At 40.9% G+C, this 27,005-nt stretch overlaps 1 protein-coding gene across 3 annotated transcripts in view; it reads right to left on the bottom strand.

Moving 5' to 3' along the window:
• Positions 1-27,005, bottom strand: part of cenpe (centromere protein E) — a 131,226-nt gene that overhangs the window by 15,522 nt on the left and 88,699 nt on the right. For 2 of the 3 annotated variants that reach the window (XM_048528211.2, XM_048528208.2), the window contains 7 exons: positions 25,183-25,404; positions 24,482-24,685; positions 22,522-22,634; positions 22,345-22,442; positions 17,650-17,818; positions 7,602-7,954; positions 1,524-2,952 (listed from right to left, as the gene is read on the bottom strand). In XM_048528211.2, the coding sequence (XP_048384168.2) occupies positions 2,855-2,952; positions 7,602-7,954; positions 17,650-17,818; positions 22,345-22,442; positions 22,522-22,634; positions 24,482-24,685; positions 25,183-25,404 (1,257 nt within the window). In that variant the 3' untranslated portion in view covers positions 1,524-2,854. The remainder of the gene's footprint in view (positions 1-1,523; positions 2,953-7,601; positions 7,955-17,649; positions 17,819-22,344; positions 22,443-22,521; positions 22,635-24,481; positions 24,686-25,182; positions 25,405-27,005) is intronic. The other variant, XM_048528210.2, reaches the window with a different exon arrangement.

Consider the following 27,005-nt stretch of genomic DNA (forward strand, 5'->3'; position numbering starts at 1 on the left):
TTTGTATGACCTTGATAGATCTGTTCCAAGGTACTATTAAGTTTCACTTTGAATGTCAGAGCAGACTGCCCCATGTTGCTTAGTCCTCATTGACACAACCCATCTTTGAAAGACACACGATGGCCCATGTAAGCAGGTATTGGTCACCCCTACAAAATGGGAACAAAAGGTTTCACAATTATCAGCCTTTTTCTAAAGGTTACACCATGTAGGGACAAAATTTGTGCTTCAATAAAAAAACCATCATTAGATAATAACCAAAGCACTACTAAGCACCACACTAAGATGTATATTGTTGTTTTAAAGTGAGTGAAAGGCAGGTCTACTAGAATTATCCTAGAACTTCGAGGGTTAAATTGAGGAGAAATAACACATCATGCGTTCTTCAGAATTTAGAAGTTTAAAACCTGATTTGATCGAAGGTTAAGATATTTTGAAAAATGGAACACAGATTGGATGAAACTATTTTCAGTATTTGGGAATTATAGAATGGGGGACTATGATCCGATCTTATATTTTGGACTATCAGGGGTGAAAACAGGAGGAAAATTTCTATAAGCAAAGAATTGTAGAATTTTGGCATTCTCTTCCACAAATGGCAATTGATGCTTGATCAACATTTTATTTTAAATTGAAGATCAATAGATTTGATAACCAAACACATCAAGAATATCAGACAAAAGCAAATAGGGTTAAGCCACAGGTCAACCGTGAACTAACAGAAAGAGGTACTAAACTGGTGTAAATCTTACAAGAGGTCCTATTCCTTAAACTCAATTGCTATTCAATTAGATAATTGTGAACTGTACCTCAGCTCCAACTACCTGCCTCATTGTGGCAGCTTTTCCCAACAAAAATGTGTCAATCTCAGTCTTGAAAGCTCAAATCTTCAGTTTCAGGGGAGAACCAGATTTCTACAACCCTTTTCCCTTCCTAAGTGACCTAACTTCAAAATTCTCTGATTCTTAAAATTTCTCATAAGCACTTTAAAAATCACACATTGTAAAACAGGCAACTTCTCAATGGCAATTCACAGCTTTAGGCGGAAGTAAATGGAGATAAAGAATTTGCTGTGATCACCATTGAAGAGATTTAAATTTTTAAGTGACTCTCAAATCCTTTTAAATTCTTTGTATCTGGGTCAACACTTACATTCCTCTACGCAGCCTTGTTTAGTGTGATATTCACATTGCTCAATGAGTCTTTAAACAGACTTACGTAAATTATTTAATTCCTGCACAGCAAAACAGAGACATCTGTCAATACAAGATTAATGCACAATTGACTTAGAACTGCTGCTGTAGGAGAACAAAACCACTCAGCTTTTGCTTTTCTTTCCTTATGATTCCCATAGAATCTAATTAAAAATCTCCCAAACGACTGACAAATAATCTAGGGACAAGATTTCACATTGAGACTTTTATTTTATTCAAACTAAAAACAATATCAAATTGAAATATTACTTGATAGGCAACTAATACATTGAACTAAAAAAGCACATATGCATTAAATAAATGACATACCTTTACAAATTTGTTTTCCGCTCTGCACTCCATTTTTGGCTTACTTGTAGCATTAATAAGGACATGGTCAGAGTTACTCCTGGCTCTCCATCTGGCTCACTTCTATTAGAAATTCCAATGCCCTTCAAAAGCTGTTCCAGTTAACCAGAGTTTCCAAAGTAGATTCCGCTAGGAAAGTCCACTTGGTAACTCCATGTTCCATAAATATCCAAAATTCATATCTGTTCAGTTCCCTTCCTTTTACACAGAATGCAAGACTTCTGCTTCTCCATGACAGCAGCTGCTTTATTCCTGCAGGCTGGCAGTCTCCAACCCCCACACACTGCCTCTCTCAAAAGCAGCAGTCCTTTTACGGAGACGGTCACTGTAGAAGTGAGTGACTGAATGGGAGGGAGGGGGCTGGCTGAGAAGGTCTGCTGAGTGACTGACACTGACTGGGGGTCTGGGTGATTGCAACATCCACCCCAATTGCACTGTGAATATACCTTCACAACATTGACTGCAGAACATGGCTCAGCACCACCTTCAGGGAGAATTGGGACAGGCAATAAACATTGCTCCTGCAGACATCTCACAAATGGATGAAAAAACAAGACAATTTACTTTCCTCACAAATACTATTGTCTTTGTAATCTATTTAGGTTAAATGATATTTAAACAACCTTTGAGTACTCAGCAAGGGCAATTTAGTGCTATATACTAGCAAAACCAAAGAAATGTTTCATTGATTAGAAATAAGTCCTTATTTTTGCAAGAAAACATCAATAGTAGAAATCTGTAGTATAAAAGCATATTATTAACAGAAGTTCACTGCAGGGTGCTGAAGCCATCACTATCATGACAGGTTTTTGAAACATTACTGGGAGCATTAGCCAGGCCAACATATCATGTAATTAATTAAAAAAAAACACAAGTGCTTTTGATCATTTGGCATGAATGTTGCTGCTAAATATTTACCTTCTTGCTGTCAGAGGCATGTTTTGACAAAATATTTTGATGCTACAAGACAAGAAATTCTAGTGTTGAAAGTGCAAATTTTTCCAAATTTAGATATCCAGCATTGTTTGGGAAGGTTTAACCACAGTTAGATTCAGAACCAAATTCCTTTTCTCCCTATTAGAACAGCACCCAGTGCATCAGTGAGACAATTTGAATCAGACTAGCTGTTCTGATCTCTGCAAGTGAGATTAGAGGAAAAAAGGTTATTAACAAATTGAGCTACCTGGCTCTAGCTCGAAGTATATAATCTACTTTATCATTCAAATGGTCAGCATGACAATTTCAACAGTGCCTTCATGAACTATACAGTGTTCCTTTGCTCCAAAGAATGTTCACTGCATTTTACACTCCGGATCAGCAGCAGAGGGCTTGGGCCACCAATCATCGTGTTCATTCTTCTCATATTTGGGTTTTCCTTGAGGACTCGCAGCTAAAAACAAAGAAAAATCCAAAATTAATAAAGAAAGATTAAGATTAGCAGAATTTATTTCAAATGCCCGATTCTGTACTCTAGTAGAGTCTTGCCAATGTTATTTTACTAGGATGAAGAACTTTAAAATGGTTTCTTTTGAACTCCCCATAATATTGCGATTGGAGCTCATTGCCTTAAAGCCAGGCTGTGAGCCCAACATTTCATCTCCCACTTGCAATATTTCCTCATTACATTTTAGCTATTTCACGGTATGTGCGAGCATCACCGTCTATGCGAGAATTAGTGCCAATTCCTTGCTGCTCAGAGGGCAATTGAGGTCCAACCACAATGATGTGGATCTAGAGTCACACATAGGCCAGGCTAGACAAGGAGAGCAGATTTCCTCCAGTGAAGGACAGTGAATTATATGGGCTCTTACATGGTATCTATTCGGCCAACTGTTTATTCCAGCTTTTTCCAAATTCAAAATTCCCCATCTGCCATGTTCAGATTCAAACCTATGCCCCCAGAACATTGGTCTGGCATTCTGAATTGACAGCCCAGGGAAATTACCATATTCCACCATCTGTCATCTTAGAATCCTGTCATCCTATTGTGAGAACTAATCCAAAAGTCTTGCTTAAAGCAATCTATCACAACGACAATTTCCAATTACCATGAGAGGAAACTCCTCTAATTTCCAAGAGAAGTCCACACATGAAGGGGAATGTGAAGGTATTGGAGAGAGTGCAGAAGAGATTGAGAATGGTTTCAAGAACAAGGCACTTCAGTTACGCAGTTTGACCGGTAAGATTGGAAGTGTTTTGTTGAAGAGAAAGTTAAAACACCATTTTCAAAATCACGAGAAGTCTGGACACTGTCAAAAGGGAAAAGCTGTTCCCAGGTATGGGAGGATCAAGAACTAGAGGATACAAGTTTAAAGGTAGTTGCCAAAATAAGTAGCAGTGATATGAGAAAAAGCTTTCTCCTGCAGCAGGTGGTTCAGTTCTGCCTGAGAATATGCTGTAAATAGCAAATATATTTAAGAAAATATTGGATGTCTTAAAGGGAAGTATATGCTGGAATATAAATAAAAGGCTGGCAAGTGGCACTCTAATTTGCTCCTTTTGAGAATCACTGCAAACATGATGGGCCACATGGCCTGCTGCAGTGATTTTAAAAATTCTTATCCTTGCGTTTTAAATATCTCTGTTGCATTGCTTCTCCCCATCACTAAACATCTCCAGGCAACTCCCCTCAAAGTTAGCTGCAATTATTTAATTGTAGCCTCTTAAACATTCTGGATTTTAACTGGAGTGCCATCAATGGCCTTGCCTCCAGCTGCCACAACCAACTTCTGCTGTCACACTATACACCGCACTCCTTTAAGGCATTCTTTCAAAGCTATTTCTTTATCAGGCTTTTACCTTCATCAGGGATATAACTATTTTTGGTATTAGCGGATTTTTATTTGTTTTCACTAGATTTTTTTTCAAAACAAAAATTCCCCCACCTAAATTTTTAATAAACTAGTGATAAATTCCCACAAGACAGATTTCTGACATCAGCAAATTAGAAATCCGCTGTTTTCAATATTTAAAATATTAAACATAATCATGGTATGGGGCTTAAAATCTTTTGCAATTCTGTTACATTGTGAGGGAAGAACAGGAACTGACTGCAGAGCTGTGACTGGAGCATTATTAGTGGGAGAAGTGGAAGATCCAGTCATATACGCACTAGCCACTTGAGTCCTTCCAGTCACAGGTTCCCTCCTGCTCTTGCTGCTCCTTCTGAGATAGGAGCTAAGATTGAAGCAAAAACAAGGGCAGGCAGGCAGGTGGGGAAACTGTTTACATGAGCTTGAGCAGCCACCATGCAGGAGATTTTGGCTGTGCCATCACCAATAATTTGATATACTCTGGAAGGCAGAAGAGAAGAATCTGAAAGAGAGCAGGAGAGAGTCTCTATCAGAAATGAGATTGAAGATGGGATGTGCAGAGTTGAGGTAATATACTTTTGAAGTGGATCAGGACAAGGGAGTACTGAATGAATGGTAGGACACTAGGAAGCTCAGGAATTTTGGGGTGCTTGATCATAGATCACTGAAGGCAGCAGGACGGGTTAATAGGATAATTAAGACAGCAGACTTGCCTTTGTCAGTGAAGGCAAACATTTAAGATCAGGGAGGTGATGCTAAAGGTGCACAAAAATATTTGTTTTAACTACAACGGGAGTACTGTGTGCATGCCTGGTCACTGCACTAGAAAGATGTGATTGCACTGGGAGGGCTGCTGAGAATATTCACTAGGGTATTGCTCAATAAACTCAGGTTGTTTTTGTTAGAGCAGAAAAAGCAGTGAGGGATGATCGAAGGATATAATATTACTAGTGGCACGGACAGGGTGGAAAACAAACAGCTTTTCCCTTTAGTTGAAGAGTCGTAAAATGAGGGGGCATAATTTTAAAGGTGAAGGACAGGAAGGTTAGAGAGGATTTGAGAAATAAGATTGTCATAGAAGGGGATAGGAATTTGGAATGCGCTGTCTGAGAGAATGGTAAAGCTAGGAAACTCAAACTTGATTAACACTTGAAATAGCATAACATTCAAGGCAATGGGCCAAGTGATGGAAATTAGAATTATTGTGCCAGGTCAGCACAGGCTGAATGGGCTGAAGGGCCTCTACTGTTCTGCAGGACTCTGTGATGAGGTGTTTCCTTTCAGCTGTGCTCCACAATTACTCCCAAAACCACATACCTGGTTGCCTGCCAACATCTGACAGGACATATTAGCTTGGCCTACTTGTGACCTCAGACAGAACTAGATCTGGGACCTAAGCTCCTATCCCTTTTGGGGGTGGGGGGGCTCAATAGCAGGAAGAGTTGCGTGGCAGTAGATGCAGTTGAAAAGCCTATTGGCAAGCTGAATAGCAAGGGGTGGAGACATGAATGAGCGAGGGGGAAAAGAGGGTTTTAAGCTGTCTTCAGAATCTGGGGAGGAAGAATCTTGCACAGTTGCTTCATTCCTTTGAAGAGTTCATCTACTTTCTTTTAAAAAGGGATGTTTTCTTTGATCAAAGAAAACCCTATCTAATCCTTCAGGTGGCTTGGTTAGAAATCTTGTCCGTACCACTACTGCAAAACATCTTGGGACATATTATTTATGGGACCTTTAATATAATGAAAGTTAGTGTTGGAAGACTACTCTCACTTTTACTACTGAGTGCTAATATTAGAAGCCTGCAGTTCAAAATGAATGTGAATCATGCTTCAATAAGTAATTAATATTGTTGAAAAAATTTAGGAAGTTGGCTTTTGAAATGCATGGATGGTTAGCCATTGTTCGTCCAATGTAGCAAAAAGCCACAATGTAAAAATTGTGATATTGTTGTGTAAGGAGAGATAACCCAAACCCTTACAGTAATAAAGATGTTTTAAAGCTCCAGGATTAATCCATAACTGCAAAAAAAAAAGCATTTTGATTCTACATAGGGTTTAGCATAGTTTAGATTTAGAATCTGTATGTAGAATGTCCAGCTCTATATAAATTTGATTTTGAAGGCTGTGAAGGATTTTTCCTGATTGCTTTCAAAATGAGGAGAGGTGGTTTTTCTGGATTTTTTAGCCAATATTTTTTGTTTTCCTGATTTGACTATTCTAACATAATCCTCTTTATTATCTTACATTTTACCGAGTGTAAATTTGAACTTTAATTTAAATCCAAAAACACTGCTACCCATGTCACACACACTCTTAACAGGGATGGGCGTCAGTGAGGTGTATCTTGATTTAAAAAATTAATTATCTTTCAAATCCTGATCATTGTAAACTCTGCCTTTTTATCTTTCTTTCCTCCTCTAAACTTACGATTGTCTGAACATTATGTGGACTTGTACCATTTCTTTCAACAATGCCTCTGCAAAGTGTTTGAGGGTAATTCATGTCACTTAAAGGCAGACTAAAAAATACCAATTGCTTTTGATTTCTGCCCCTTAGTGGCAATGGGGGCAAATTTTCTACTCCAGCTACAGCAAATATAAACAATTTATCACAGTCAAGGCTACAAAAAATAAATATTGTTACATGCGACAAGAAACTAACCAATGGCTTTAAAATAAAATACTCAGAACTTTATATCCTTAAATTATTGAATATTCAGTGTAGAAAATCTTTAACAATATCACTTGACACCATTCTAAAATCATTTCAGATAATTTTGTATTATTTAACTGTAAAAGCTGGTGATGTGCAAAGAACTGTGAATGCTAGAAGTCTGAAACAAAAACAAAAATTGTCAGAAAATCTCAGGTCTGACAGCATTAATACTTCAAAATCCAGTTCTAAAGAATGATCAACTGGGCTCTAAAATATTAACTCTGCTTTCTCTCCACAGATGCTGCCAGACCTGCTGAGCATATTTTAAACTGCCTTTAATTTGACTTGAATTTATGCAAAAGCCCTCCTATCATGCAAACCTCAGACATGTATGCTCACTTTGTTCTTGACAAAGAAAATTTCTGATTTGCTGTCACATCAAATCGGCTCCTCGAAATTGGATCTTAATCACCCATGGCAAAAAAATAAATTAAGCCAAGTTATTTTCAACAGCTTAATTTGAAATAGTGATCTCTTAATATTTTAATTGCACAAATACCAATGGTTTCTACCTCCAGGAAAACTCAGCCGAGAGTTATCAAATATTTTAGTTCGAGGAAGTGGCCACAGCTGTGATTCCATCCCAAACGATGATGTCTTAGAAGAATCAATAGGTAGCACATTTTCCAAAGTTTTATTCTGAGTGGCAGGAGCTTTGCTTTCAGCAGGAAACAAGGCTTTCGAAGTCTCAACATTTTGTGACACTGGTAGTGAACATTCCTTGTGACACTGGGGAGGGAGACTCTCATCTGGACATAAAGTATGATGAATATTTTCATGCTTGAATGGCATTCGGTCTTTCTCTTCATGTTTTGTCGCTCTTTCTTTCCATATGTTTTTTTCATGTTTTAGCTCAGACACCATTCTAAAAATCAATTGAGATAACAGTTTTATTTCAATGTAAATGCTGGTATGATGGGCAAAGAAGTGCAAATGATGGATATCTGAAACAATCTTGCTGTTTAAACATGAAGTTATTAGAGGAATTTATTTTACCCCACTGCAATTCTGAGAGAAAATAATCTGTAAATACTGGTACAAAAACAGAAATTGCTGGAGAAAGTCAGGTTTGGCAGCATCTGTGAAGAGGAAAAAAAAGTTAATGTTTTGAATCCAGTTCTGAAGAAAGGTCACTGGGCTCAAAACACTAGTTGCTCTCCACAGACGCTGCCAGACCTGTGTTTCTCCAGCAATTTCTGTTTTTGTACCAGTATTTACAGATTATTTTCTCTCAGAATTGCAGTGGGGTAAAATAAATTCCTCTAATAACTTCATGTTTAAACAGCAAGATTGAAAAACAAAGCAAGCAATGTAGCACATCCAACAGCAAAGCTTCTAAAGCACAATGTTTTGTGTTGAATAGCTGAATGTGCTCAAGTTATTTGATACTCGAGATGGAATAGCTTAATATTTGGTTTTGCTGCGCAATGAAGAACATCTTTTAAAAAAGTTGTCATGGTGTTGCCAACACAGCCATGGGGCAAGACCAGCAAAACAGTTATCTAGGGTACACAATCTCAGGGAGGGCAGGGAAGGGCGTAAAGGCAGACGTGGTGTCACAATGTTAATTAAGGAGTTAGCTATTGTAGTAAGGAGGGATGATATCTTGAAAGGGTCTTCAAATGATGATTTGTGGATAGGGCTCAGGGATAAAAAGGGGGCGCAGTCACCTGTTGGGACTATTTATAGACCCATGAACAGCCAGCAGACAATTCAAGGAGCTATGCTAGTGCAACTACTTTAAAGGATTTCAACCTACCCAACATTGAGATAATCATACTATAAAGGGTGTAGAGGGAGATTTTTTTTATGATGCAATCAGGGAAGATTTTTATATCAAGTAGGAGGTCCAACAAGGATGGTGTAGTGCTGTAATAAATGTGGAGCTGGAGGTACACGGCAGGCCAGGCAGCATCAGAGGAGCAGGAAAGCTGACATCCCTGGCCCCCAACACATCATATTCACCATGGACGTCCAGTCCCTGTACATCTGCATTCCGCATGGAGACGGCCTCAAGGCTCTCCGCTTCTTGCTGTCCCGCAGGCCCGACCAGTCCCCCTCCACCGACACTCTCATCCGCCTAGCTGAACTCGTCCTCACCCTCAACAACTTCTCTTTTGACTCCTCCCACTTCCTACAGACTAAGGGGGTGGCCATGGGCACCCACATGGGCCCCAGCTATGCCTGCCTCTTTGTAGGTTACGTGGAACAGTCCCTCTTCCGCACCTACACAGGCCCCAAACCCCACCTCTTCCTCCGGTACATTGATGACTGTATCGGCGCCGCCTCTTGCTCCCCAGAGGAGCTCGAACAGTTCATCCACTTCACCAACACCTTCCACCCCAACCTTCAGTTCACCTGGGCCATCTCCAGCACATCCCTCACCTTCCAGGACACCTCAGTCTCCATCTCAGGCAACCAGCTTGTAACTGATGTCCATTTCAAGCCCACCAACTCCCACAGCTACCTAGAATACACCACCTCCCACCCACCCTCCTGCAAAAATTCCATCCCCTATTCCCAATTCCTCCGCCTCCACTGCATCTGCTCCCACGATAAGACATTCCACTCCCGCACATCCCAGATGTCCAAGTTCTTTAAGGACCGCAACTTTCCCCCCCACAGTGATCGAGAACGCCCTTGACCGCGTCTCCCATATTTCCCGCAACACATCCCTCACACCCCGCCCCCGCCACAACCGCCTCAAGAGGATCCCCCTAGTTCTCACACACCACCCTACCAACCTCCGGATACAACGCATCATCCTCCGACACTTCCGCCATTTACAATCCGACCCCACCACCCAAGACATTTTTCCATCCCCTCCCCTGTCTGCTTTCCGGAGAGACCACTCTCTCCGTGACTCCCTTGTTCGCTCCACACTGCCCTCCAACCCCACCACACCCGGCACCTTCCCCTGCAACCGCAGGAAATGCTACACTTGTCCCCACACCTCCTCCCTCACCCCTATCCCAGGCCCCAAGATGACATTCCACATTAAGCAGAGGTTCACCTGCACATCTGCCAATGTGGTATACTGTATCCACTGTACCCGGTGCGGCTTCCTCTACATTGGGGAAACCAAGCGGAGGCTTGGGGACCGCTTTGCGGAACACCTCCGCTCAGTTCGCAACAAACAACTGCACCTCCCAGTCGCAAACCATTTCCACTCCCCCTCCCATTCTCTAGATGACATGTCCATCATGGGCCTCCTGCAGTGCCACAATGATGCCACCCGAAGGTTGCAGGAACAGCAACTCATATTCCGCATGGGAACCCTGCAGCCATATGGTATCAATGTGGACTTCACCGGTTTCAAAATCTCCCCTTCCCCCCCACTGCATCCCTAAACCAGCCCAGTTCATCCCCTCCCCCCACTGCACCACACAACCAGCCCAGCTCTTCCCCCCCCCCACCCACTGCATCCCAAAACCAGTCCAACCGGTCTCTGCCTCCCTAACCGGTTCTTCCTCTCACCCATCCCTTCCTCCCACCCCAAGCCGCACCCCCAGCTACCTACTAACCTCATCCCACCTCCTTGACCTGTCCGTCTTCCCTGGACTGACCTATCCCCTCCCTACCTCCCCACCTATACTCTCTCCACCTATCTTCTTTACTCTCCATCTTCGGTCCGCCTCCCCCTCTCTCCCTATTTATTCCAGTTCCCTCCCCCCATCCCCCTCTCTGATGAAGGGTCTAGGCCCGAAACGTCAGCTTTTGTGCTCCTGAGATGCTGCTTGGCCTGCTGTGTTCATCCAGCCTCACATTTTATTATCTCGGATTCTCCAGCATCTGCAGTTCCCATTATCTCTGATACTATTTCAGGTGAGGGCCCTTCAGAAATTAGGGAGGGGGAAGGGGGCTATGAAATAAATAGAGAAGGGGAGCGGGGCTGGGGAAGGTAGCTGTGGTGGTGATAGATGAGTGCACATCGGCAGTGGTGGGGGTTGGTCAGCGAGTGGGAAGAGCGTATAGGTGGGAGAGAAGATGGGCAGGTCAAGGAGGTAGGGATGAGAGGGGAGGTTGATCATGGGATGAGGCTGGGGGATAGAGAGATTTTGAAGCTAGTAAAGTTCACATTGAGACCATTAGGCTGTAGGCTCCCAAGGTGGAATACAAGATGCTGCTCCTCCAGTTTCTAGGTGTTGTTGTGACACTGGAGGAAGCCCATGATGGACATGTCATCCAGAGATTGGGAGGGGGAAATGAAGTGGCAACCAGAAAGCGTCTGTTGTTTGTTGCGAACCAAGTGCAGGAGCTATACGAAGCGGTCTCCGAGCCGCCGCTTGGTTTCCCCGATGTAAAAGAGGACACATCGGGAGCAGTGATTTGAACAGTCCACATTAGGGGATGAGCAAGTGAACATCTGCCTGGTGTGGAAGGTTTTTTTTGGGCCCTGTGATGGAGGTGTAGGGGCAGATGTAGCACTTCCAGTGGTTGCAAGGAAAGGTGCCGGGGCGGTGGGACTAGTGGGAAGTATGGAGTGGACGGGAGAGTCACAGAGAGAGCGGTCTCTACAGGAGGCAGATAGGGGTGGGGAGGGAAATATATCCTTTGTTGTGGGGTCAGATTGCAGGTGATGGAGAATGATGCGTCGAATCCAAAGATTAGTGGGGTAATGCGTGAGGACAAGGGGGATTCTGTCTTTGTTTTTGTTACAGGGAGGGGGGTGTGCGGGCAGAGGTGTGGGGGAATGCAAGTGATGCGGTCCAGAGTGTTTTTGACCACTGAGGGGGGGGGGGGGGGGGAGGAGGGAGAGGAGGAGAGGGTGGGGTGGAGTGGGGAGTGGCAATCCTTGAAATATATGAGGACATCTGAGATGTTAGGAAGTGGAATGCCTCATCTTGGGAATGGATATGGAGGAGGAATTAGGAGCAGGGGATTGTTTTCTTGCAAGAAGGTAGGTGAGAGGAAGTGCAGTCTAGGTAACTGTGGGGAGTTCGGGGGCTTGAAATAGATATGTCTTGAGGTGGTCACCAGAGATGGAAACAGAGGTCCAGGAAGGAGAAAGAGGTAGCAGAGATGAGCCAGTTGAAGTCAAGTTGATGAACTGTTCAAGTTCCTTGTGGGAGCACGAGGTGGCACTGATGCAGTTGGTGTAGCGGAGGAAGAGACGGGGATAGTGCCAGTGTAGCTGCGGAAAAGTGAACGTTCCATGTAGAAAACACTGATGTGTAAAATAGGATATTTTTGAATTCTCCCGAATAAGTATATCAAAAGGAAGGGAGAGAAATAAAGAATAGGGCCTATTAGGGACCAGTTTATGCATAGATATCACTATAGTGATAACAAGTACTTCACATCTTCATTTCAAAGAGGGATGTGGATGCAGAATTTGGAAAGAGGGACTCTGAGGTTCTTTAGCAGTTTGTCATAAGGAGTAAGGATACAAGATTAAAAGTGGACAAATACCCAGGTCTGGATGAGTGTACCCCATGCTGCTGTGGGAGACAAGGAAGGAAATTCATCGGCATTTGTTTGTTAACAAGTATGATTTATATATTGTCACCCTAGGAAATTCCACAATCACTGGTCATGGGTTCAGTGGGTCCTTGTGTTCGTAAACCCAATCCTACAGCAGCATCTCTGACCACACATTTGATGGGCATTTCTGGAAGATGGTAGTACTCCTTGACCTTGGAGATCATTGGCATTCCTTTTTTGTACTACCTCTTGCTGAAGGGTGTTCTCAAAGAATTGTGTCCCTTTATAAAAGGAGTTTCCTCCAAACAAGAATCTCCCACATGTCGACATCAATTTTGCATTTCTTGAGGGAAGCCTTCAGGGAGTCTTTGAAACACTGTTTGCCCTCCTCTCATTCAAGTGCCTTCCTGAGCTGGGTGAAGACAATTTGCTTTGGCAGTCAGAACTCCAATATCCTAAGCATGTGGCCAGCCCAGTGGAGTTGGTTTCATATGGCTGTAGCCTCAGTGCTGGTGCTGTTAATAACTTCAATGACACTGACATTAGTTCCTCTCATCTAGGAGCACAGATGATCATCTCAAACAGCTAAGGGAAGTATTCCACATTTGGGAGGATTTCTCTTTTGATCTTAATGGAGGGACAGACCAGACCTTGACCTGAAACAGGCTGCTAAAAGATTTTAGTCTTGAGATTGAGGCAGAGGCCAATTCTTTGACATGCTTCTGTTCTCATCCAAATACTGAAGTACCACAAGCAACCGATTGAGGAACTTATTGTTGACAAGAAGAATGGTGGAGATGAAGTTGGAGAGAAGGGTGGGGACAATGAGTAATCCCTGCTCAATCCTTGTTTTGACCTCAAAAGGGCTGTTGTAGACATTGTCATGGAGGATGTTGATGAATTTCACTGGACAGCTAGCCATTGACAGGATCTTCCATAGCACTTTTTGATTGACTGAGTCGAAAGCCTTGGCCACATTGAAAGGGGCAACATACAGTGGTTTGTGTTGTTCCTGGGATCTCTCTTGGCATTGCCAAGACTGGGTGAAGACAATTTGCTTTGGCAGTCAGAACTCCAATATCCTAAGCATGTGGCCAGCCCAGTGGGGCTCACCAAGAAAATCACTTCCATAATTCCATGGTTTGACCAGAAGCCACACTGGCTTTCAGGAAGGATTTCCACTGGGAGGGGACATCTAGTGAGGATGTGGGTGATAATCTTCCCTGCAATAAAGAAAACTACTGAGGTAGTTCCTACAGTCCACTATCTGTTCTCAAAGACCGTGGCAATAACAGTATCTGAGATCATCCAGCTCTACACTGTGTTATCTCAGATACTCCAGTTCTGAGATCAGACTGGATTTCTTCTTTGTCCCAGATTTTTCAGAGGACAGATGATGTTCTGCTCCTTCCAGTTTGAAAATTTCTGCTGAAACATCATCTTCTCCTGTAGCTTTTCCATTCTTCATGCGTTTAATGGTGGCCTCAACTTACGCTATACTAGGTGGAAGTCAGATAATTTTTGAAGGGGAATTGAAGGATTTCCTCAAAACATATCATCAACAATCGCACTGCAGCTGAGGAGTCCTTTGAACTGTTCTCTCCATCAGAGGCTAGTACTTTCTCTTGTTCTCAAGAGTGCCAGTCTTATTTTGTACCAATTTGAGGCCAAGGGTGTTGGTTCTGTATTATGTTACTGGCACTGAAGAAACTCTGTGGGCTTGTCAGCAAGGAGTTGCAGATGCTTAGCTTTTTCAGGCCACACTGGTTTTTGACTTCTCTTGTTCTTCTTTGGAACTCTATCTTCACTGTTAGTGCTTTTCTCTTTGCCTCACTGGTGAGGTTGCTTTGCAAGGTATGGAGAGCTTTCTGCTCCCTATCAAAGTAGTCTTGGATGTTGTGGCCATTCTCATTGAGCCAGTTTTGGTATTTCGTGGTCTTGTACCTGATGGTTTCTTCACAGCAGGAGATGTTGACTGTCTTCAGCTCTTTCCAGGCATCTCCTAGTCTGTTAAAATTAACTCTTGAAATTTTGGTAGAGACCTTGTTGGATGTTTGCAAGTATGCTTGGCTCATGGAACTGCTTGACATCAAGTCTTTTTCTTCATCTTTAGCTGGTTCTGGTGGCATCGAGGAGCAAGTGAGTTGGTGGTCTGTCTAGCAGTCATCATTAGTCATGGCTTCGATAATGAGGACATCCTTTAGGTCTTGGAATCAAAAGACAATTAGGCGAGCATTTCCAGTGCTTTGATCATGGATGTCTAAGAAATTTTGACCTTGTCTTTTTGGTGAAAGTGTGTTCCAAATAACTAGCTGATGTTCCGCACATTTGGTGAGCACGAAAATCTCACTGGAATTGCAATTCCCGACTCCTTACTTTCTAACAGTTCCTTTCCAACTGTGGCGTTGAAGTCCCCAAGGATGATGATTTTATTTTCCTTGGGAATTTTGGTGAATATGTTGTACATGGTGAAGTAGAGGTTTTCTTTGCATCACGGTTTGGAGCAAAAGCATTCCCAACTAATTGCCTGTTGGTCCTTGGCAGGTTGTAGGCAGAGTCATGAAGGGATCATTGATGCCAATAGGGAGCTCAGAGTCAGTTGACAAGTTCAGTAGTAGTAGTAGCGAAATCAGTTCCACACACCCTGGGTTGATCCGAGTTTTGCTCAGCAGGTGTACCATTTTCTTCTCAGCTGCGCTGTAGGCTATTCATGCTCATGTGCCGTGTTCACAGGCAATGAGGGCAGTTCTTCATTCGGGACAATTGTTTTGCTCATTATCCACATGGGTTCATACATTCCAGGATCCAAGGTGTCTGACTTTGGTTTTCAGGCTGCAGGTAGATGGGCTCACTGGTTGCGGTTTTCCGGCCACTGGCGATGGAAGTGTGTGTTCTTAGGGCAGTTTTTCTGACCTCTTCCACATCAACTCAGTGGATTGTGAAGATGGTTGGTTCAGTTGTGAAGAAAGCAGCCCAAACACTCTTCTGTTCCTATGTCAAGAGCAAAGTGACCGGGTCAAACTCTACCACCTACACGCCGGTCTGAAGCCAGGGTCCTTTAGATCTCTCAATCCTGTCCCTGTCACCTCTAGCCGATCGCTGCAGGATTCATGGCGCACATGTGCAGAATTCTTCCAGGGAGAGACCTTGTGCAGGATCTCTATTGACATGAGAATGCTATTACACAATAGCAGACACCTGGTCCTCTATAGAGGGTAGATTCTAGTTCCAGCAAAATAGGAAACCTTGATTGGTGGACACCCTACTGCTGCAGCCTTCATCCATCATCACCTTCATCGATGTCATACATAGAGCTCCTGCTTCAATCACTGTTGAGCACTTGTTTTGGATTACATTTTGTCTGGTTCCTCCCCGCTGATGTGACCATTGTGGGTGACCCTTCCAGGGATGGCATCACTCTCGGGATGAACAGAACACAAGCATCTCCAAACACAGTAAGCTGGCAATCCACAAATTACAGGGACTCTGACCCAAATTTTTGAACTCTTCTTGGCCACTGGGGAAGTACCAGAGGACTGGGACAGCCAAAATGGTTCCACTTTTCCAGAAAGATGGTAGAGATATACCAGGGAATTACAGATCAGTGGTGGGGATACTATTGGAGAAAATTCTGAAGGAGAAAATTAATCTCCACTTAGACAAACAATGTTTTATCAAGTATAGTCACCATGGCCTTGTTAGAAAGATGTCACGCCTAACAAATTTGATTTAAATTTTTCAAGGAGGCAGTCACCAGATGTGTTGAAGAGGATAATGCAGTTTATGTGGATTTCGGCAAAACCTTTGACAAAGTCCCACAAGACAGACTGTTAAACAAGGTAAGATAACATGGGATCCAGGACAGTTCAATTCAAAGTTAGCTTAGTGGAGGCAGAAGTTAGTGGCAGGAGACAGAAGTTGGTGATAGGGGGCTGCTCGTGTGACTATAGATATAGTAAACAGCATAGATGAGAACTTGGGGGAGTGATAAGTAAATTTGCAGATGCCATGAAAATTGGCGAGGGGGTTGACAGTGAATAGGAATGTCTTGGGTAACAGGAGGATAAAGATGGATTGGTCAAATGGACTGATCGGTGGCAGATGAAATTTAACCTTGACAAATAAATGGTGATGCACTTTGGAAGAAGTCATAACAAGACCAGGGAATACTCAATGAATGGCAGTTGTCTAGGATATTCGGGAACAGAGAAATCTTTGGGTGCTTGTCCAGACATCCCTGAAGGTGGCAGTACAGGTTAATAGGGTAGTTTAAGAAGACATATGGGACAGATGTCTTTATCTACTTGTGACATTGATTAGAAAAGCAGGGAGGTCATGTTGAAGCTGTACAGGACTTCAGTTAGACAACAGCTGGAATACTATGAGCAGTTCTGGTCACCACACTTTAGGAAGGATTTGATTACACAGGTGAGGGTGTAGAGGAATTGTACCAGTATGTTGCAGTGGATGGAGCATTTTAAGCTACGAAGAGAGGCGCTGCATAAACTTGCGTTGATTTCTTTAGGGCAGACAAGGCTGAAAGGGTCCTGATTGAGTTGTCTAAAATTGAGGAGCATGGACACAGTGGACGAAAGTAGGGTGTTTCCATTAACTGAAAGATAAATGACAAGGGGCATAATATTAAGGTGAAAGGCAGGAGATTTAGAGGGGATTTGAAAGAGAGAAAATTCACCCAGAGGGTGGTGGGAATCTGGAATGCACTTCCTGAGAGGGTATTTGAGGCAAGAAACCTTACATCAAATTAGTACTTGAAATACCATAACATTTAAGACTATGGGCCAAGTGGTGGAAAGTGGGACTGGTGTAGATTTAGAGTAGCTTTTACAGTCAATGCTCATTCAATGGGCGATAGGGCCTCTTCTGTACTATGGCTTTATAATTGACATTGGGGAATAGTTGGTGGGGGGGAATGGGGAGAGCAGCAAAACAAATTTGGAGATGTAAATATGAAAGGATCACAAGATGCAATCCTTAAGGTTACTGTTGCTTTGTGAAAAAAGTTTCCAGAAGATTTTCAACTTTGGCTCCATACCTGCATAAGGCCCTTCAACACTACTAACCAAATTGTGCATACATTGAGTAATTTAGAAAAAACATTTGAATGCAAAAAATTACCTTGTAAGATGTTCATTTTCTTTCTTGAACTGATTTAGATCTCGAGTAAGTTTAGCTTTCTCAGCATTTAGAACAAGTACCACTGCATTCTGAACTATACCACTTCCAGCACTACACGTGAGTGACATATCAGAGGAACACGTTTCATCTTTAGTATTTTCAACTGTAACTAAAAGACATTAGAAATCAATTGGATATTATACCCATTCACTAATTAACTTTGTCAAAAATTAAATCTGAATACATTAGAAAGCTACCAAGAAAAGGTGATGTATTTGTATTTTTGCTGGGCAAATAATACTTGATTGGAAACCCTGTGGTCTTGGGTTTGAATCCTGCCAGAGCAGATGGTGAAATTTTTAATTTACAAAAATCAGGTCTTAAAAAGTGCCTTTGAGGGAAAGCTGTCACCCTTATCTGCTCTAGCCCACATGCGACTCCAGACCCACAGCAATGTGGTTGACTCAACTGCCCACTGAAACAACCAAGCCATTCAGTCCTACTTACCAAAATCTGGGGCTAGTGTTAAAATTGACAGCAGTCTGACATAGTCATACATATGGAATCATACCTTATGTAATGTTCTAGACAATACCATCACCGTCTACAAGTGATGTTCTATACCATTGCCAGGATAGATGAACGGAGGTAATGGCTCAAAAACAGAGTTACTAGAAAAACTCAGCAGGTCTGACAGCATGTGGTGAAGGGAAAAAAAGTTAACGTTTTGGGTCCGGTGACCCACACTCAGAACTGGTGGCTGGAAAAATGTCAGTTTATATGTAGAAGGGGAAAAAAAAGGTGAAGGGGTAGGGAGTTACAATCCTTAAGGTTACTGGAGCCCTCTGAAAAATTTCCAGAAGATTTTTAACCTTGGCTGCATACTTGCATTGGGCCCTTGGACACCACTAACCAAAAATTGTGTATACATTGAGTAATTAGAAAACATATTTGAATGTGTAAAATTACCTTGTAAGATGTTAATTTTCCTTCGAGCTGATTTAGGACAGAGTTGATAACAAAATCAACTCATTATCATCTCTGTCTATCCAACTGCTGTTCTCTCTTTAGGCTCTATCCTATCATTTACTCCCTACCCCATCCACCCCCTCTTTTTTTCTGCAAATAATCTGACATTTTTCCAGTCACCATTAGTTCTGAGGGTGGGTCACTGGACCCAAAACGTTAACTTTTTTTTTCCTTCACAGATGCTGCCAGACCTGCTGAGCTTTTCCAGCAACCATGTTTTTGTTCCTGATTCACAGCAGCTGCAGCTCTTTTGGTTTTTATTAGAGGTAATAGCACAGTGGCATACAGTCAGGAGAGTGACCCCTGGAGTTCTCAACAGACTGAACCCACTGAAACCTCAGCACTCCAAAGATGGGCAAAAAAATCTGCTGATTACCACCTCCGTCCCTTTTTAGTCAAATCAGTACCCTTCCTTGTTCAACACCACTTGAAGGAAGCACTGAAGGTAGCAAGGAGACAAAGTACTTTAGTGGGGCGAGGGTGGGGTGTGGGGGAGACAATTTTAACATTTATTGGCAACAGTGACTTGATAGCACCATTACTGATTGAACTGGTAAAGTCCTAAAAGACATAACTGCTAGATTGGGTATGTGACAAATGACAGGAGAACAAACAAAAGTAGGAGAAACATACTTGGATGCATCCTCACTGATCTGCCTGTTGCAGATGAATCCAGTAGCTAGGATCCCTGCCATTGTGTAGTGAGGCACTATCATGTTAAATAGGGTGACTCTGAGCAACTCAACACTGGGAATTCATGAGACACTACAGACCATCAGTAGCAGCAGCAGAACCATACTTTAACTTAATCTGCAACCTCATGAACCAGCATATCTCCTTCCTCCATCATTGCCATTAAACCATGGGATCAACCTTGGTTCTTGGAAGAGTGCAAGGGAGAAGCAGCAGAAGCACTATGTATGCCAAGAGAGGCGGTATTAATCTGAAGAATCTGCCAAACAGGGCTACTTGATTTCCAAACAGCATTAGCAGCAAGTCATAAACCGAGCTAATCAACCAATCCCACAATTGACAGTCAGATCGAAGATCTGCAGATTTTCCACACTTAGTTGTCAGTAGTGGTAATCAAATAAACAACTCACTCATCGGAAGAAGAAAAAAGCACCACAAATATCCCCATCCTTACAGGTGGGAAGCCCAGCACATCAGATAAGTCGGCAAAAGCCAAGGCTGAAGCACTTGCAACAATCTTCAAATCAGAAGTTGACTGACCCTGAGTCAGTTGGAGATTGACAAGCAAATATGAAAGGAGATCTTATATCTGTAAGAATATGCAAGTTAATATGGTAAGAAATTTTAACTTTTCACACAGACTGGGACTGGCATTGTGTTAAGGGCTTGGACAGGGAAGAATTTGTGAAGAGTGTACAAAAAAACTCTTATTCAATGTGGATATGTTTTCCAGTTGTGGTGTAATATTTGACCTACTTTGGGGGAATAAGATAGAGCAAGAGACTGAGACGTCAGTGGGGGAGCACTTTGGTGCAAGTGATCATAATTCTCTTAGTTTTAGAGAAGTATAGAACAGATCAAAAAGTTAAAGTTTAAATTGGCTTTAGGCTAATTTTGACAGTATCGGACTCAGACATGTCAAAGTTGATTGGAGGCAATTCGCAGGTAACAGGGTGGTTGGGATGTGAGAGGCCTTTAAAAAGGAGATAATGAGAGTTCAGAGACAGTATGTTCCTGTTAGTGCAAAGGGCAAGGCTGGTAGATGTAGGGAATAGTTATTGACTAGAGAAATTGAGGATCTGGTCAAGTAAAAGGAGGACACGTCAGGCATAGACAGTTGGGATCGAGTGAATCTCTAAAAGGAGTATAAGCGCAGTGGGAGTTTACTTAAGCAAATTAGGAGGGCCAAAATGTGACATAAGATCACTTTGGCAAACAGAGTTAGGAATCCAAAGACATTCTAACAAGTGCATTAAGGGCAAAGAGAAGAATTGGGAGAGGAGGGGGCCCCATGAAGATCAATGTGGCTGACTATGTGATATGGGTGAAATAGTAAACAAATAATTTGCATCAGTATTTGTTGTGGAGAAGCTAGCGAACTTGGGGAAAATAAGTGGTCATGGCTTGAAAAGAATACATATTACAGAAGGTGGTGGTGCTGGAGGTCTTAAAATGCAAAAAGGTAGATAAATCCCCAGGACATGATCAGGTGCTTCCCATAGCTATATGGAAAGATAGGGAAGAAATTGTTGGGTTTCTTGCTGAGACATTGATATCATTGGCAGCCATCGGTGAGGTGCCAGAAGACTGGAGGTTGGTTAAAGTGGTGTCATTATTTCAGAAAGGCTGCAAAGGAAAAGCCAGGGAGCTACAGACATGTGAGCCTTACATCATGGTGGGTAAGTTGTTGGGGCTTCTTAAAAAAAAATCCAAACATTCTGCCAATAGTACTGAATATACAAGCTCTAGAAATTGCCACTTTCCTAGCCAACCTAAAGCTACTCATCTACCCAATATACATGTGTATAACAGTAGCTGTGAATGACAGAGAGACACACACAGACATGACAGAGAAGCAAGAGGATGTTCTGATTTAATTCATTGACCAGATGTGGGAGTCAATGGCCTGGTCAACATTTATAACTACACTCATGACATTTAGGAATGAGTAAAGCATCAACCATGTTGCTGTGGATTTGGAGTCACATGTAGGCCAGACCAGATAAGGACAGCAGTTTCCTTCCCTAAAGGACATCAGTGAACAAGATGGGATTTTTTGGGGTTCACTAATGTCCAAGGAGAAACAAAGTGACGAAAGTGTCTGAGAGAGAGCGCATCTTGACAGGAATGAGTGACAGTTGAGAGAATACATGTCTGACAGACAGAATAAATGATTGACTCAGTGCACATAATGCTATGCCAACATCCACTCAGGAAATGAACATCCACCCACTACAGTTGACTCAGTCCCAATGACGTTCAATCCTCCAAACAGGATCAGAAGGGGAGAGATAGTTTTGCAAATACTGGAAAGACATTGGTGCCTGAAAAGTAGTCTTTATAAAAAGGTATTGTTCCCAATAGCTTTTTTAAAAATTATCTTCTCTCCCTTCACTGATGATCTTACACTTATACTTTGTGCTAACTAACTCACTGGTACTAAAATTTTCCAGTGCTTAAAATGTCAATTCCTCTATTTTGAGCATCTTGATTAGCTTTTTGCAGAACCTTTTGACTCAATGTTTTACAAAGACAATAGCTTGTTTAGATTTTCCTTCTAGCCAAATCATAACAACCTTAGTAGGCCTTTTCTTCATTCTGGTCTTGTCATTCTAGAGTAAGCACTTAAAACAGAATAATAGTCTGACCATGGCTCAGTGATGTACACAATTTTAGCACATTGACCTTAATGATAGATCATTGCTAACAAAAATTCACATTTCAGCATGCTACCAACTTATTTGTCACACTAAGTTAAATGGCTCTGATCACCAGACTAGATAAAAATAAAGAGCTGGAGAACTCAGCAGCATCCTTAGAAAGTGAAATACAGCGTTAAATGTTTTGAGTGCAATATGACTTCTTCTGAGCTTTAGGATTCTGAACAGTTTATTCAGATTACTTTCTAAAATTGCACAAACCATGTTCAGTAATTTCGTCCATCTCACAGCAATGAATTAAAAAAATACTGACTGGTGGTATCCTGTTCTTGCTGGTTTCTTCGAAGTGTTTCCTTCAGTTGTCTTAGCAACTCTTCTTTATGTTCTAAGCTGGCTTTGAGAGAACTAATTCTGCAAATGAATATTTTACATTTTAATACAGCACAACTTGAAAATTGTTAGTACTTTAAAAATAAACAATGATTCTTACTGATTTTCAAGATGTTTAGTCTCTTTAAGTTTTTCCATCTGCAATGCAAACAATCTATTTCTCAGATCAGTAATCTCCTCTTTGAAAGGTTGAGCTCCCATGTCCAGCTTAGCCTGTGATAACAAAAATAATGCAAAAACATTCTAATGATTACTTTCTTCTACAGGATAATTCAGAGATTAGATGCCTACACAATTTTCCCAAAGCTCGTGAACATAGTCATTTTTAAATCTTTTTCTCTGAACACGCTGCAGTTTTCAGCACATAAATGATTGTGAATCATAATACCACTAACAATCAATCAATTCAGGAGTGCACAGTGGTAATTTCAAATTAGAGTTAGAAATAGATCAGAAGGAATCCTCAAAAGCACATTTTTGAATTTACAGCTCATGATTAAAATTTTTTTAAAAACTGCCTTAGGTTTTGATAAACATCTGACTCTTCTGTGCCATACCTGTTAATTTTAACTTTGAAAATTATCCTAAGCTTGCAGTATGAGGTACATCACAATTACCCCAGAAAGCCTGGTTTTCAGCTGTATTTTATTGCATGTTTTCCTTTATCATATCAAAGCTAAGATCTTAAGAAAATGGAGGGCAAAGTGCATCAGTTAGTCCTACATTATGGAGATTCATTTAATTTGGCTATTTTTAAAATCTCCATTATGATGAGGTAAGACACTGTGCATTACCATTAGTGTCTTAGTAGGAAGTAAATTAAAAAATTATTATTTAAATTGCACAACATGATTATAATAATCACTGGGCTGTTTGCATAAACTTCAACTAAAGAAAAATGGGCTTAAATTAAAATGCGCAAATAAATTCAATTAATAACTATTGTGTTATTGTAAAAGGTATAATTTTGAATTTTGCTTAAATCCTTATTTCAGATTTTAGAAATGTCAGTCACTGAAAACAAAAGTAATATTTGTAAAATATGGGGGTGGAAAGTTGGAAAAACAATACAAAACAATCTGGTGACCATATTGTGTAACTGAAAGATGGCAAATCTACATAGATGTGGAATTTGGAAGATGATCAACTTGTTAAGCAAAACAAAATCAAGAGCAGGGATAATGGGAACTGCAGATGCTGGAGATTCCAAGATAATAAAATGTGAGGCTGGATGAACACAGCAGGCCAAGCAGCATCTCAGGAGCACAAAAGCTGACGTTTCGGGCCTAGACCCATGAAGGGTCTAGGCCCGAAACGTCAGCTTTTGTGCTCCTGAGATGCTGCTTGGCCTGCTGTGTTCATCCAGCCTCACATTTTATTATCAAGAGCAGGGACTTTGTTTTTTAAAAAACAAACAGGAAAAAAGGGGTATCCAAGGTTTAAAGATGTACATTTGCAGCGGATACCAGTTAATGTTAACTCTAAACAGGGAAAACCCTATTCTTTCCGATCTCTAAACTGTTAATTTTACAAAAAGTATTTGTGTGTGCAAAGTTGATTTCTTACCATCCTACCAACTCCAGGAGCTATCCAAAACAAAACAGACCATCTTGCTGGTTCTAGAACAACACCAGTCAAATATTATCCTCATCTGCTTGTGGAGCTTGGTGAATTTAAATAATTGCTGGATAGATAGGGTGAAAAGTGCTGCTTAAGTGCTAACTAAAACAATCACAGTATACTTGCTTTCATGACATGCCCTGGTTACTTCTTAAGGAGAAGAGAGTTGAATACACATTTCAACTGCATTAATTCAGACAAGGACAGTGTAACTGAACAAATTTTCTTCTGGATTGTGACTTAATCTCACTTTAGTCCTGCATATTATTCAAATGAAAGTGTTTAGATGCAGATTGGAGAAGCAATGTTCTTCTGCACGAATTCCTAACAATACAAAAGGTTAAAAGAATACAACATCTAATGTCAAATATTTCAGTAAGACATTCTTCTTTTCAGCATTTTTGAAATTCACATTCAATGACTTTATTTTAATTCCACACCTGCAGCTGTTCCAAAGTTTCTTCCAAATTTTTAATTTGGCTGTCCTTCTTCAGCAGTTTTGTCTGAAGATCATCAAGATTTTTTTCAAATGCTTTGGAGCTTAATTCTGTGTGCAGTTCTGACAGCTTAGCTTCCTGTTGCTTGTAAGCTTCTTGACTTACTGTCAGGGTTGCTTCAAGTTCATTAATTTTTATTCTTTCATTCTGAAATTGTAAAACAATAATAAAAATATAATTAAATCAACCAACAACAGTATATTTCAAGATCTGTGTATTTCCATTCCAGTATAAAATGGAAGACACACAATACATTGGTCAGCCAAATATAAAATAATAATTTTGCAAGCTTTAAAGACTGCCAATTGTCATAGTGAAGTAGTAGTTATACTTATGTATTTATTCCAGAATACTCTGATCTTGTTGTTATTCAGTTGTCCGATCAGGACCTTGCACTGATAATTAACAATCACAATATTAATTATATCACAGGTGTACACTTTGTCATCTCAAATTTATAAAATAGTAGCTAAATAAATTATTACATCTTGAAATTTCAATTAGTTATCATCAATGGAACAAAAGGAATTGGTTTGATTATGGATGATGGATTATTTCTCATTGCAAAATGTCAAATTTTTCTCAGTGACCATTTCCACTTACTTACAAATGTAATTTTGACTAAGCATAAGCTGTTTGAATACCTGCAGCAATAGCTCAGCTTCTTTTAACTTTTTTGATAGCTTCTGGTTCTCCAGCGTCAATAACGAATCACAGCCATTTTTGTTTAATGATTCCTGCTTGATAGCTTCAATTTGTAAAAGCAGTTCATCATTCTTTTTCTTCTCATTTTCTAGTTCATCGCAAGAATTTCTGATATACTTTATATATCCAATTCGCAGAGATTCAGATAACGCAGCTACACTCTGAAGTAGGACGAAATTAAATTTTAGCAGTGCTTTCTATTGCTGTGATGCAATACGAATTTCTCACATTAATAAACTAAATTATATTAATCCAAAGTCAAAATTCATAGCTTTTTTTGGACATTGACGTGCCCGGTTCTTATACAATTGATCCTGCTCAGTTTAATGCATTAAACATATAGGAAAAATTGACATCATTCTAAGAATTCCATAGCTTTTCAGAAATTTAAACTGCCCTAATCGAATTTCACTATTATGGGACAGCTGTCACCAACCACTTCAAACTTTCAGCTAAGAGGGAATAGAGTTGATCATTACCGCCTGTTTGTCTTGTTTACCATAAAAAGCAGATATTCTTTCAGTATACCTCAATTGAAAGCAAGGTAAATAACATGGAACAAAGAATCATGCTTGATGGCCAAGCACCTTGGGAAATCATATCCAACTTCTAGTGAAAATCTGTATACAGCAAAAGGCGATGCTGACATGGCAGATTTCTATTTTTTTCATGGAAAGCAGGCATCACTGGCTGGGCCAGCATTTTTAAGTGCAGTGTCAACCATATTGCTTTGGGTCTGGAGTCACACCTGGTCACATCAGGTAATGATGGTAGGTCTTTCCCCCTAAAGGAAATGAACATGATGGGTTCTGACAAATCAACAACGGTTTCATGGTCATCATTAGACTTTTAATTCAAATTGCACCATCTTCCACAGTGGGATTTGAACCCAGGTCTTAGAACATTGCCCGAGTCGCTGGATTAATAATTTAGCAATGCCACGAGGCATTGTATCAACATAAAGCTTTTTTTTGCAAGCCATTGTATTTTAAATAAAGCAGAGAAAGGACTGTAGATGAGCAGTAGTCTGCATGTGTTTAAACATGATACCTCCCAAATCCATGCCCTTCCCTTTCATAGTAGTTTGTAGCAAAATTTAAAGCCCTAAAATATGCCAAAGTCATAAAAATTACAATTCTCAAACAACTGCAATTCCTAATTACTCTTGTGCTGAACAATTGACAGTTGATGCAGTCCAAATGAATTTTAGCAACTGAAAAAGTAAAAATCCTTGGGATTCAGGGTTATGTAGCAAGCTGAATGCAAATTTGGCTTAGTGACAGGAAACAATTGTTAACGGGTATTTGTGCAACTGGAAATCCTTCTCTAGTTGGGTTCCCTGCTTTTTTTGTGGCATACGTTAGGAATTTGGATGTTAATGGAGTAGAAATGATCAAGTAATTGGCAGATGACAAAATTGACCACTATTTGATAACAAAGAGGATTGCTATAGCTCTCTACAGACTGATCAGTTGGGCTACAGTGCCAAATACAATTCAACACAAGTGCTAAATATTGCAATTGGAGATATTCAAACAAGGCAAAGGAGTACAAAATTATTGGAATAATAGTGGGAGGTGTAGCATGAAGGAATATGGTGTGAGTCACCATAGATTCCTGGGAAATAACAGGACATGTTAGTAATGTGGTTTAAGTGGCATATGGAATACTTCCCTTTATTAGCCAAGATATCAAATACAAGAACAGGGGATTATATTAGAGTTATATGAAACACTAGTTCAGCCATAATGAGCACTACAGA

The sequence above is a fragment of the Stegostoma tigrinum genome, chromosome 3 (genome assembly GCF_030684315.1).
Source record: "Stegostoma tigrinum isolate sSteTig4 chromosome 3, sSteTig4.hap1, whole genome shotgun sequence".
NCBI lineage: Eukaryota > Metazoa > Chordata > Chondrichthyes > Orectolobiformes > Stegostomatidae > Stegostoma > Stegostoma tigrinum.